General features: G+C 43.0%; 1 protein-coding gene across 1 annotated transcript in view; it reads right to left on the bottom strand.

Moving 5' to 3' along the window:
• Positions 1–13,425, bottom strand: part of LOC148653546 (BRD4-interacting chromatin-remodeling complex-associated protein) — a 34,751-nt gene extending 21,326 nt beyond the window's left edge. The window contains exons 1-8 of the mRNA XM_088648699.1: positions 13,244–13,425; positions 12,706–12,780; positions 7,175–7,373; positions 5,941–5,986; positions 4,429–4,471; positions 3,195–3,260; positions 1,062–2,591; positions 426–695 (exon numbers count right to left, since the gene is read on the bottom strand). Of these exons, the coding sequence (XP_088504825.1) occupies positions 426–695; positions 1,062–2,591; positions 3,195–3,260; positions 4,429–4,471; positions 5,941–5,981 (1,950 nt within the window). The 5' untranslated portion in view covers positions 5,982–5,986; positions 7,175–7,373; positions 12,706–12,780; positions 13,244–13,425. The remainder of the gene's footprint in view (positions 1–425; positions 696–1,061; positions 2,592–3,194; positions 3,261–4,428; positions 4,472–5,940; positions 5,987–7,174; positions 7,374–12,705; positions 12,781–13,243) is intronic.
• Between the last annotated feature and the right edge of the window lie 955 nt (positions 13,426–14,380).

Raw genomic sequence — 14,380 nt, 5'->3', positions numbered from 1 at the left:
AAGTCCACAGCATCAAAATAAGTATTTTACTATTTAATGAAAACAGCTGCTTAGGTAAATCAATCAAAACTGATTTTCTTAGTAAAACTAATCAAAGAAAAAGGGTAGAGGAGTCAAAACTCAAAAGGATCAACAGAGTTATCTTTTCTCTGGGTCTGGGAGCATCAACACAAAGCTCTTTTTCCAACATTAAGACAATCAACAAATGAAGATGGCATACAGTAATCCTACAGAGCCAAAAAGGTTTTGAGCTACCTATTTTTTGTTTCTAACAATGGCCATGTCAGTGTCACAAGGTGGTCACACTTTTGCAGATTCTACACAAACCTCTATTCACTGCGCAGGGCTTCCTACTGCCTAATGAGCAGAGGCAAAAAGTCACTGTGTAAAGAACACGAAATATTCTTCACAGCATGAAAAGGCACCTGCTGCAGATGATGGACGAAGAGCTGTTTCAGCGGGGTGACACTGCGCCCCTCTTCCAGGCCGAGCTGGCTTTCAGGCTCTGGAGCCAGGCTGTCCTTCCGGAGCAGCGTGGGCTGGTCCTGAAGCTGCAAGGCAGCGTGGGCTGGGAGCGAGGTCACGACCTGGGGCTGCACAACCATGGGGGTGAGGAGCTGCAGCTCTGGCTGGGGCGTGGCCTGGGCTTGAACAGGAACGGCTGGCTGGAGTTGGGCTGGCTCTTGCTCTTGAGTCTAAGAGACACAGTCATCACGCTGATGAAACTGCAGAGCAACTTCTTGACTTTTCCCCATTAAAGGTACTAGTAACTCAAACAAATCAAGTGTTTCACTATAAAATTCAATTTAAGTAATGCTGTGATAAATATACTATTTGCTCAGTACCCAGAGCCCTGAAATATCTCTATTTCTTCCTTGAAATGGTCTGGACTTCCTCCAAAGAGCGATCAAGGTGCTCTTAGGCTGGATGTGATTGTTAGGATCTACTGCAAATTATAAGCAATCTTCCAGCAAAAACTGGCATGCCTACAGCTTTAGTGTCATGAATTAAATAGAATTATTACTGAGACCAGATTTATCTGAAACAATCTGTATACGGACCTGAGGCAGGTGAATTAGCTGCTCCTCAGAAGAGACTCCTTCCACTTCTTGGACTCCTTCTTCCTCCCTGGGCCTCTCTGGGAGCAGCAGGGCAGGGGATTGAAGGCTGGAAGAGCCCTCAGCTCCTGTAAGAGCTGCTCGCTGGCCTTGAGACACAAAGGGTAGACCTTGCACTACCGATGGGCCATTCACAATGGACACTGAAGCCAGATCTGGAGGTGTATTGTGCTGGACACTAACAGTTGGACCCAAAACCCCCTGACTGTTGAGAACAGTGATTTGGTTCCCCAAGGTGGTGCTGTGGAGGAGGGTGCCTCTCTGACCTGGGGCCTGAGAGGCAAAGGCCCCAGCTAGGTGGGCTGGCATCTGAAAAATTGCAGGGGCGGTAGGCTGCAGTTGCAGAGGTCCAGAGAGAATGGTGCCCTGTCTGACAGCAAGCTGGCCAGTGGGTGTCGTGAATACAGGGCTAAAATTCAGCTGCCCAGGAGGTGAAGTCAGAATCTGGGCACCATCAACCAGCTGACCAGAGGGTCCATGTCTGACTGCTTGACCAGCAGGGCCTGCCGTGCTCAGGAGTTGGCGGGCTGTGCTGGGCGGCTGGGGCCCATGAACAGGGGGCTGTCCTGGCAGGATGAACTGGTTGGGTGCTGGGAAGATGCCCTGCTGCTGGATAACAATGCTGCCCGTCTGGTTGAGCAGCTGCAGGCTGAGAGGCTTGCTCAAGCCCTGAGAGGGCGGGGGTGGCTGCTTGGCACTGGGGGCAGTGGACAGCAGGATATTAGGGGAGGATGTTCCAGAAACAAAAGTTAAGCCTGGAGAAGTCTTCTGGCCGGGGGGCTTGGGGCTGATCTGGACCAGTCGGGGTTGGATACTGACTGGCAGCTTGGGCTGGATAGGCAGGGGGGCCCTGGGGAGCAGAATGCCAGGGGTGGGACTGGCTCTGAGCGCCGGGGCAGTGAAGAGAGGACGCCCATTCACACTGGGCAGGGCCTTCTGGATCAGCATGCCAGACGCCTGAGTTGGGTTAAGGGAGAAGGAGGGCTCGGAGGTCTGGGCAGGGAAGACAGTGCCTGGGAGTAGACCCATGAGCTGAGGGGCAGTGGGTTTCAGAGAAGGACATCCAGGCCCCACAGCTAGCAGAGACGGTTGGGGCGGCTCCACAGCTACTTGAGTGTCTTTTGGCACCAGGTTTTGGGCGGTCAGTGGCTTGGGCAGGAAGTGAGGAGGTGCGGACAGCAGGGTGCCTGCAGGGTACTGCAGGGACTCGCCAGACTGGGCCAGCCCCGCCTCCTGGGCCAGAGTCTGCTCGGTGATGTCGGCCTCCTGCAAGCTCTGCCGCAGAATATCACAGGCCTCCTCCTCCTCCGCCTCTCCTGACACCCCTCCATCCTGCTCCCTGTCCTGCTCCACTGGAGCCCGGCTCCCTTCAGGGGACCCCAGCAGCGCCTCCTCCAGGAAGGACAGGTCCACACAGCCAGGAGGTGGGGCATCTTGGGATGGGGGGTCATCTGCCAGCAGGGAGACCGGGCTCTGGAACAACAGACACAAGGGAGTTTGACCATCAGATCCTCTTTCCTTCGTCAGAAAACTCCACATCACTTAGCGGGCCATGAAATCATTGAAATAATTTAAGGCATATCTCTCCCAATCAGTCCTACTGATTAAAACCTACATATTGCAATTGTGGGGCACTTAGAAAATACAGAGTGCTAGAGTTCTAGAATGCTTCCATCTGCAATCAGCAATAACCTACAAGTCTCCTGGCACTGCAAGTTAAATGGTCTCAGGGAGGACAGGGTCAGTGAGAGCTCTGAAGACATCATGCCACTACTGTTAGATGGAATGGTGTCAGCTAGGATTTCCTGGCATTCTGAGCACCAGTAACCAAGATTTTGTCGTATATTCAGTACGGGCTGTCCCACCATGACCATCTGACGCCTGCATAAGTTCCTATAAATCACCTCACAAACAACAGTGTATACTGTTTTCATCTCTCCTAGACTGACTGGAGCAGTGACCAAGATTGAACTAAATGTGACTGGGAGACAAGAAGGAAACCATCTGCTGAAGATGAAAGTGGCCTTGATTAGTGGGGCCCAGGGAATGTGATCACGGGGCCACCTGAATACTCACTGTGCTGTCTGCAAAGAGGGAGGGGTCAGATTCGGAGGGGTTAATGAGCAGGTCCCCACTCTCCAGCTGCCAAAACGGAAAGAGCTGTGTCAGCTTAACAGACGGATTTAAGAGTTATCAAAGGACTGTGTGACTGAAGAACATTGGGACCTGATACCTCTAAACAGATCAGTCTTCCTTTAGGACCTGAATTCTTCACTTGTGTACAAATGTATATAAGGGCTGTTAAGGTCTCACAACAGTCAAAAAACAGAATAGTACCTACCCTTCATTATGACTCACTTTCCAGGATTAAACTGTTTTCCTGTCCCATGTCACTTTTGCAAAATCGTGCAACTGTCAACTGGCACTCTTGTGTAATTGTATAAATATGCAAACATATCTTTCTAAATTACTCCTTTTTGTGCAGCAAAATAATTTCCCTAAATGTCACTGCTGCCATGACACTAAGACCCAGACTGGGCTCACTGCTAAACATGCAGCTGCAAGATTTGCACATTTATCTATCTATAAATAAATTAAAATGATGCAAATACCTGCTAAGTCAACAAAGGATAAGAAAACAAATGAGGATAACACGTTGTAAGTAATGATATGTTGTTCTTAGGTGAACATGAGACCATTAACTCACACTAGTGTACAAAACATTTCTGCAATGCACATTCCAGCTTTAATGGCTTACAATGTGCACCCCCTTTCTCCTCATCTTTAATGGCAAGACCACCCTACCTTGCTGTAAACCAAAACTTGTATAAACCCATAAGGGCATGAATTCATGTGTTTTGTAAAAATAAGCACTTTTTCATTTTGATACAAGTAGCTATGTCCTCTGTGATGATGTGAGACACACCACACAAATGAAGCCATTCATACACAATGGACTTATTCAGCAAAAGTCAAACAACTCTCCTCAGTAGTTCAGGAGAGAACATGTTTATCTCTTTGTCATCTTTGCGCTGTATCTTTGCCATACAGCTGCCTCACCAAGGACATTCCTCAATGCGCGTATCCAGTGCTGCTCTACAAATTAGAGTGAAAAAGTGCAAAGTCTTCCAAAAGAAACAACACAGTTCCCTTCCGAGAGATATTTCCTCCACCTGCTTGAGGCTCCTGTGCAAAATTATGTCGAGTGGCTGACTGCTTATGTCTCAGGCAAGGAGCTAATAGGTCTTTTGAAATAGTGCACCCGGCTTCGCTACACAGAGAGGTTGTCTGGAGTGACAGGAAGATTTACCTCATTGGTTCCGTGGAGGAAGTCATTCAGGGCTTGGGGATCACTGGGAACACAGAAGACACAGAAGAGTAACGGCATAGTAATGTGTAATGTATCAGCAGAGCAGGACAGGTTAGCTAAGCGCGGCTGCCTGCAAGACGTTTCCGCAATGAAGTGCCAACTGTCCACAATAAAACTCTGTTAAGCTTCCAGTACACTTAACCTGTGAGTGCCCATTGCGTCCTTTACAGGATAGAGAGAACAGGCATGTTCTTTGAACATCAGCACTGGTGTATTTAAGTTCAGCCTTATCCCTGTGTAGCTTTAGTGTTGTAGTGTGTCTAGCTGTGCATTTTCTAAGAATTATGTGAATATTGTCTTTCCAAATACAACACCTGAGGTGAATTTGAAAAGCAAGCCAGAAACATTCAGAAATTACTTTAGCACACAAGCCCACAAAGATGAGACAAAGGGACACGAAGAGCTGAAAACAGCAGCAGGAAGAATGACTGAAATGGTTGCAGGCAAAAGAATGCAGACAAAGACATGAGTAGCTTGGTGTTACTAGGTTAATCTCAAAGACACTCTCTGTGAATTACAAAAGCATTTTTGAAACAGTTGAAACAGACTTGTTTCTTTAACTGGTATACTCCAAGCTCAACAGCAACACTAAAACCTGCAGGTTCTTTTCACAGTCTAACAATTTACCCTCTTTCAGAGGCTACTTTAGTTAACCTGTATTTTACAGTAAAAATCCACCTTCCCAAGCCAAATCTGTTGGCATCTTTAGAGTCAGAGTTTAATTGCATCAAGGAAAGTGAAAATGCACCACAGTGCAAAGACACTCAGTCAATCGCATGCCTTGAATCATTTTGGAGAAAACACAGCATCATTCGAAAATTAAATGAAAATTATTGTAAAGTATATTTAAATCACAAACACAGCACTTCATGTTCTAACATATAAAAACCTTCAATTTTGCAAGAATGGAGTTAGTTTAATTTTTATACTAAAGTATGACACTATTGAAACTCTTGCTCTTAATTTTAGGACGGATATGTGAATGCAATATGAAAGGGAATCACAGTTTTACATCCGCTTAGATCCATCCAACCATTTTTTAACTGCTTTTTCCCAATTCAGGGAGTCGGAGCCTGTCCTGGCAAACAACAGGCGCAAGTCAGGATACATCCTCGACAGGAAGTCAATCCATCACAGGACACACACACACACTACCAGTTTTGGACTGTGGAAGGAAACCAGAGCACTCAGAGGAAACCATGCAAACATGGGGAGAACATACAAACTCCACACAGACAGCACCCCAGGTCTGGAACTGAAACCAGGGCCCCAACACTGCGAGACAAGCTAACCACTTGCCAGCATGCCATCTGAAAAAATCTCTTTCAAAATCAAGTCATCTGTTTTTGTCTACATGGATTACATTTTGAGCACAACTGAAAATCCTTTAAAGGAGCAGGCGGCTCAGAGTCGAGGTATGAGAGAAGCTGTGTGAACTGCAGGTTTACTCACCACAAAACATCAAGCAAACAGGTGCCATCTTCATCATCCATGTCAACTGAACGAAGTGGACAAGAAACAAGACAAGAGTCTGGTTAACTGACAGAAATTCACAGAGCAAGTGAATTCTAGTACTGATCTCCTAAAGCTCACTGAGAACCTCTTTCCCCACACCTGTCAGCAAGTCTATTAAAAAAAAATGGAAGTACAGAGTGAGGCCCGGAAAAAATTTGTCTTTTTGACGAATATTTAAATGCAATTTGTGTGTGGGTGTTAACGCTTTGTTAGTACAGTATGTCACTTTTTCATATTGTAAACGTAGGTTCATTTATTCAAAGAAAAAAGATTTGTGGAGCCACTTTGGCCCATCTAACCTGACTCACAGGAGATAATTGATGTTAGGATCTCATCCAGCACTTTATTGAAAGAAGCCAGTGTTTCAACTTCAAAAACACTGTTTGGCCAAAAGATTAGGTACACCAGTTTTTGCTCTTCCAGCCTCACAGACTCCCTACCATTCACCCCTCCTTAAGTAATTGCCACTCTCCAATTGCTACAGGGAAATTGGAACACAGAAAGCACATTAGGGTGACAATAAGAAGAAACAGACAAGTCCACTCAGACAGGGCAGGTAAAGTACAGGAGAAGTGAGAAGGTACATTATTGTGCAACCAGAGGGAAGTAATTTCTGCACCACATATTATGCCACAATATGCAGCAAAATTATTCATATTGTAAATAAACACAACTTCCACACAAAACATATTCTTGCTGCCTTAGGTGCTGGCAAGTCACAGCTGAACAGTTTTAAAAGAATAACACAAATAAACTGTCATATGTACTTCAAAATAAAATGTTCAGTCTATCACCGCTAAATATATCAGTTGTTTTCAACACACATTTTGATGGGAAAATCAGGCTCAAGCTATGTTACAACTTTTTCACAGCAGAAATTCGTGGTACCAAGGCCTTCCACAGGGAGAAATCAGCAAAGCACCAATCAGATTGAAATGAAAACAACTGCACAAGCATCGCACAATTTATTCTCAAGTACATAAGACGGATTACTATTACTTCTGGCTGCAATTGCTTTGTTGTGTGAGCAAGATGGCATCTATTCCTCTTCCACTTTAGCTTTATGATATAATTTCATGAATGACTTGCAATCAGACATAATTTAAAAAAATCTTCCACAGACTTCGTGCCTGGTTTGAGAATCCTGAGTAGAGCAGAAGGGATGACCTACTTCATATGGACTGGGCCCCATCCAGAGCAGACGTGCTGAGCTCATGCAGGGACTTCATGGGCTGGGCTCTGGGGGCCCTTAGGGGGTTTGTGACGGACAGCGCAGTGCCCCCTGTGGTGAACTCAATGGCATCGGCTTCCTCGTCATGGTCTTCTCCTTTAGCCCTCGGTCTACACTGCCAGTCAGGACAGTACCAGGTCTTTTTCCAAAAACCACAGGGAAAAACATGAATAGAGGGAAAAGTGAGAAACAAGAGACAGGTGATTCCGAATAAAACAGGGATATCTATCAACTTCCTAACTATGTTTCAGAACGGACCTACAGTAGTCTTCCCAACAATTATACCTTCCTAAATGATTCCTCACTTGCCTATATAAAACATAACATAACAGTTGCCAAGAGCGTGGTCGAATATAGAACTCAGAGACATAACAACCAAAAAAATAGCCAAAATAGTTAGAACAAAAAGAAACTTGGCTGTATTTGATAGGATTCCTACCTGTAGCTAAAAAAGCAAGACATTCATTTTAAACCAGACCAGGACATACAGTATTGTGGGAAAACAGAAGTGTTTAAATAAAGCAAGGTAATAGAGAAAGCTTTGTCTGCCTTACCTTGTCTCTTCAAGTGTTTATGTGGAAGTCTTTTTTTAACTTTTTTTCTATGATTTTGTTCACTTTCCACTACCAGTTTTTGTTTACTTTTAAGCCTCTCCTGTGTTACTGCAGTTGTGTGAAAACCATCAAGTGAAATAACACAAGGACTGATTTCTTCCACTGTTTTACAGTGGCATTCCCTTCTTTCATTTGTCCTTCAGAGTTTTTAGTCCAGTGGAAGCCCAGAAGACACTGTGCTCATTTAAAAAAATCTTCAACAAGTCTTCTCATACATTGATGCATTAGAAACTACTACACAAGCCACAATCTGATTTGTTTCAAACAATCTTCCACTATTTTTACTACTCTCTAGAGCTATCTAAAGGTTCGACACAGACATTTGTCAACTGTTACAGCTCTACCTTGCCCGGAAAACACCATTTCTACAACATATGGATCAAATTTTGAAACAGCATTATTTCATGTAATGATCCCCAATGGAAATTTGTATCTTTGCTTGGAGCACTGAGCAATGGATTTTTTTCTGCAGACATACAACTTAATCAAACCCCTGGGTTTATCTTGGTGATACTGAATAACAATTGTCGGTATTTTAAAATACCAGGCTTACAATACAGTTGATAACACACTAAATCCATTTTGCTTCTTTAAGTAGCCATACGTCCTAAACACACAGGGGTATAGGACTGTTTAAATAATAGCCCTTAACATTATGCAAGAGCTATTAGAGGAATATGGATTGTTTTCAAATGCACCATAAAGAGTATGAAATATATTTTATAAAGTAGGAAACATTTTTTCAGAGTGTAAGAGATACCTCAAACTTTTCTGGAGAACATTTTTACAACAACATTAGTCCTTTCTGCACGTTTGTAAACCACAAACAGAAGCACCTTTCCTCTGTGGTTTAAATTATGGCCCCTGTGCAGACTGAGACAAGGTTACAGTTTCTTTTCTTACACCCTGTGGTAATATTCGCTTGATCAGTCTATTACCAGCCATTTTTAAATGACTGGAAGTGTAGCTCAGAACTGCTCACTCTTCTGAAACAAAAGACATTTGCAAGAAAGCTCTGTTCCAGTAACATAATTTTTAACATACCTGTCTTTTTTTCATTCTGAATCTGGCTTGATTTTGAGGAAATTATTAAAATGTTGATAGTAGCCTTAAACATTCTGCTTTCAACTTTTGGCCCTGACATGTTAAGCTGCAAAACTGATGAGACAACAAACATGACAAACAACCGTGACCCTGAACTTCAGTTGTTACTCAAAATGTTACTGGTATAATTGCTGCCAAAAACAAAAAAGCAAGAATAAACCTACGTGATAACATGGAGTAGTCGGATGTGAAGACTTTTGTGGGTCATTGAGGGAGACACCTGATATGCTTACACAGATTAAAAAATCAGGTCAATTGGTTGCACCCTATATACTCTATCCATCCAATTTCTCGCTTCATCCAATGTAGGGTCGTGGAGGAACAGAGCCTGTCCCAGCAAGCAATGAGCGCAAGGCAGGATATACCCTGGATGGGACACCAGTCCATCACAGAACACACACAGACACAAACACAGGCATGCACACAATCACACCAAGGCCAGTTTTTCACAGAAGCCAATTAAACCTACCAATATGTCCTTAGACACATGGGGAGAACATATATGATATGCAGATAGTGCCCCAGGTCACGAATTAAAGGCAGCAATACTAACTACTGCACCACTGTGCCACCCCACTAGATACTCCAAAATACAGTTATTATTTTAAAACTTGTCAAGGTTTCAGCACAAAAGCCTTCATTAGAACAAACATGTTTGGTCCACTCTATATAGAAATTCCCCAATCAGCAACTGGTTCCCAGTGAGAGGTAAGAACTTGTTTTCATTTGGAAGAACCATACTGAATAAATAGACCCATCTGATTATATAAGTTTCACTTAAGATTCAAGCACAAACACGATCAAAACTGAGTGCTCATTTAAAATCACTTTAGAAAGATTACATTTATAAATCAAACTCCCACTTATATAAAACATCTAAAATCTAATTCTGTGTTCAATCCATATGATATTAATCTTTCTAAAAATGTAGAAAGGCTCTCTTTTTAGAAGGCTAAGGTCGATATCACCACCTCTCCCAGAGATGTGTAGTTTTTCAGTGCCCTTACATCTAGATGAGGAAACCATGTGATTCACTTCAACAATATGAGCAGCCATGGAATATGACAAACTGGTTCCCAAAAACCATGTTACTGGAGTCATATTGTACGGAGATCTAGCAGAATGAGGGAATCAACACTTCTCAGCTTGTAAAGAAACAAAAACAGTTTTTCGATTTTCTTCTTAAGACTCTGGGAATATTTTATTTTCAGTCACATCTTATGACTTAATCGTCAGCGAGTTAAGACATGGAAAGAGAGGGAACTAAGTGATTCAAATCATTTTACACCCGGGGTGTAATAAAAAAGAAAAAACACAACAGCCCTACAGGGCCAAGGACCTAGACTGAATATCAGTAACATGGAAAAAAGCAGATATAAGTGTTTTATTCTCTTAGGTAGACTAAGGGGAATATTTTTCATATTTTCTGTTCTGAAACAGAAAAGGGAAAGGCAAGAAATAAAACATTTTTGTCGCAATGTCAGAGAAAAGGAAGGTAAAAACTTTCATTAGGGTAAGGCTGAGTTATCCTGGTCCTGGAGGGCCAGTGTTCCTGCAGGGTTTCTAGGTCTCTTCAAAGCAGCAGCACCCAAAGAGCTGGGAGAAGCTTTGTAAATCGGTCCAATTAAGCCAATAATGAGCTGATTCAGGTTGTTGAGAGTTGAGATGGAATGAAACACTGAAGACACACAGGCCCCCCAGGACCAGGCTAGCCCTCCTCTGCCTTAAATTGTGATTGCAAATCCTCGGCTTTCATCGTAAGTTCAATAACGGGTGCGTGGCTCAATTTATAAAGAACTATGCCAAAAAAATGTCTAACATTTTGCTTGTCCACACATAACAGTAACAACCGTTGGGAACTTTATCAAACAAAAGTACTCTGCTTTCTGTGTGGGATTACTTGATTACTGATTCGGATGATGCTGAATGACCCTGACGGTCAACTCGATTTCAAAGACGACTCCAGAAAATTATTAAAATTCTCTACTTTAATTTAATACTGTAACAATCTGCAAGGGAGAATTGTTGTGTATGTTCCCTTCTCCTTCGAATAAATTACTCTAAAAGCTCCCTTGATTTGATAGCTATGAAAAGATATTATAAACAAGCAACAAAACGAGCACATGCGTTTCATGGGGCCGACAAAACAGTGTGACGCAGAGGATTGGATACGCGTTTGAAATAAATTACACTGAGCTGTATTCGAGTCCATTATCAAAGACACTCCGATACGCCGGTTTGTAAATGATTCCACATCTTACTAACCTGGAAACCTGTCCGATAATAAGTGATGCCGAGCAAGAAGATAAGAAGAATGACTCTCGTTACATTTTAGCAAATTCAGCCAATTAGCATTGGGCGACTGTGATTTCAGTTTCATTTTGCCAGGGGTCTCAGCTGCATCTCAGCCCCAGACAGCATCTAAAACCAGACACTGTATCACGTCTTCCAGCACGCTGATATACCAACCAGCATCAGAAACAGTTCTGTCAATCTCGCCCGAATAATGTGAACTCTGAGCCCACCTTTGAACTGCCGCTGCCGGTACTGATGTTGATCATTTAAGAATATAACAAACACTCGTGACGGGTTTTTTTTTAAGTTTAAACATTTAAGGAAGTGTCTCCCGCCCCCCAAAGCTCGCCACAGACTGCAGCTGCGGGGTCCCCACATTTCGCCGACATCTTGTTACTTTGTTGTCAGTGGAAAATAGATTTCGAAAAACAATAAAAATCCGTTTGTAGCACGACATAACGCATTTTGTGTTTTTAAAAATCGACCACCCTATCACTCGCTTTTCTCTCAACAATGCAGAGGCGCACCGCGTTTGGCTTGTGCCAGGCAAAACGAACTGACATCTTTGTTGGTGCATGAGGGTTATCTCACCCCCCTTATGAAAACAACTACAGATATATCACATATACGCCATTTGATTTAATTCTGCGAACAACAACACTTTAAACTCATCCTTATAACCTGAGCTCAGAAGATCCGTTCCTGTGTGTAATTGTCTATTATGAAACACACACGTGTCTAATAGAAGTAGGGGCATTTGCGTATATAAACAATTGAGCCTATGTAAGAGTGCAGCTTATATGTCTGTTCGTGTCAAAGAGTCAACAGCTTTGACACAGTGGTCTACACCTCCAGTTCAATGCAGCGCAAAACGCTTAAAGTAGCCGGAATACAATTATCCTCCCACTACTGGCAAGGACAAGTCATCTATTTAATCAGCATCTTGATTAAGTGAAAAAACGGAAGCTCATTTCCAATTATAACAAGCAAACTCCTCCGAACACTCTTGTGTTTTTTTTTCCAGGGGAGGTCCTTCGAAGCGGGCAGACCTCCCTACCCTACAGCAGACTCTCGCATTTTGTTATTTTTATTTACAACCCGCAACGGCGTCTGCACTGAAACCGACTGCATCGCACATTCTGCATCGGGGAGGGAGGACCGAACGAACACCAAGTCCGCAAGACAACTCCAGTCCATTTCAGCAGTCTGGGGAGGGGGTCGTGCAATTTAGGCAAGGGGAATACAGCAAAAAAATTCGTGAGGCAGAATGTCTGTCGTACCAGCAACAGCACGATCCTTGCAACTGTCTTATTAAGAAGGAATAAAAAAAAAAGATGTGCTCGATGCAGCCTACTCAATCACAAAGGACGCTCTATCTCCCCATCTCTGTGCCCTCCCCACTTTCTCTCTCACTCCCGCTCCAGCTAAATTTGTATTTTAACTTTTAAAGCAACTCACCGCGTCTTTGTGGGTTATTGTCCTGTCAGTGGGGCCTCTGCGCCATCGACTCAAAGGCACCAGCCTTTTCAGATGCTAAGGGTGGGGGGTGGCGAGAAACAAGAGTGAGAAGAGATCAGTTCAGAACACAAAGGTGGAAAAAACTCGAGTAAATGGGCTGTGCAGCCGCGTCCTTCATTGCCAGAGATTAAACGCAGCAAACGCTTCAAAAAAACCCGCTCACAGAAAAGCCAGAGCACTATTATCTTATGCTAATTCAACTTCAAACCCAATTAAAGGAAGCGTCTTGGATCTATTTTCAGATTTTTTCTCTTTACCGATTCTTAAGGATACTGTAACGTACGTTAAGTGTTTTAACCCCCCACTCCCCTCGGAAACATATATATATACAAATCAGAGCCCCACCGTCCAGACAATGCCACATCAAAGTATAGCACCCTCTACACATTGATAAACGACAGTGACTGTTTTACAACATCATGTAACATCACTATTGCTAACATTTTCCATAATTAGTATTGTACAAAATGCACCATACCTAGCAGGCATTTTGTATGAAAAGGACTGAAATCGATTCAAGGAAGAAAAAAAATAGAAGAACGTGCCTAGTAAAATATGCTTTACAAAAAAAAATCAAAGGCAGGTTAAAAATGATAAAGGTATAAATAGGTGAATCAATAAGCATCTCCCGCGAGCTCCATCATGTGTGAAAATCAATACCTCTTTAGAACAACAAGGGTCTCCCCTACTAAGCGATTGGCCAGTGCTGTGATGATTGACAAGTTGATGGTGTTTAAAAGTGCAGGGATGGGCGGGACTACGGCTGTAGGTTAAACTGGGCACACAGTGCAGAGGTGCTGTGTGGCTGCATCGCTATGGTGTCCGTCTTATCTCTCCTCCGCACGTAGCTCAGCGAAGACATCGACTGGATAGCGTCCAGATGCCTGCGCATTCACCCAGGCAATTCACAAATGTGTACGGCCTCTTCGGACACATTAAAGTATACTTGGGAAATCATTTTATGTCAGCTTTGCGAAACTAGTCAGTTGTCCCTTAGCAACTACGCTACTCAGTATTTCCAAAGCAGGATTCTCCGTGCAAAAAATAATGTCTGTCGAAGTGTTTTAACAACGGTAGATTACTATACTTGAAATTGGGAAAAAAAAACCGTAAACGTTATCGTTTACCGGCGTCTGGTTACAGGCACTAGGTCAACAAAAATATTGATACTGGACTTTTTTTAATTCTTAATTGCTACTTCTAAGCGTTGGAACAGTGCTGTAACCGAGTTAACACGGATATGTCCGTAAATGTCTTGTCTTGTTGAGAAACATGAGATAATGTATGCAGTGCAGTTTATTAAGAACAGGTCAATTTTCGTAATTTACAATTTACCAGAAACAGTACAATTATACATAAGCCATTTGTTTATTCTTCAAGGAAAATATTACTGTGGATAGATCTAAATATACAGTATGTTACCTCAATTACCTCTGTGAAACTTCCCTCCCCCCGTTTTACCTTATAAACTCCTCTCTCAGAAGGCAGCTGTCAGTTTTCAGAACTGAGTCAAAATGATCATGTACAAATTTAGAACAAAGCATTAAATGTTTCAGCATTTTCTTTCCAAACAGGGGACGTAAAAGGTGGGTAGATAAGTATTCAAAGAAGATAT

The sequence above is a fragment of the Lepisosteus platostomus genome, chromosome 10 (genome assembly GCF_059453375.1).
Source record: "Lepisosteus platostomus isolate fLepPlt1 chromosome 10, fLepPlt1.hap1, whole genome shotgun sequence".
Lineage (NCBI taxonomy): Eukaryota > Metazoa > Chordata > Actinopteri > Semionotiformes > Lepisosteidae > Lepisosteus > Lepisosteus platostomus.
Note: the sequence above shows the minus strand (reverse complement) of the source record. Positions and strands in the feature narration are given on the sequence as shown.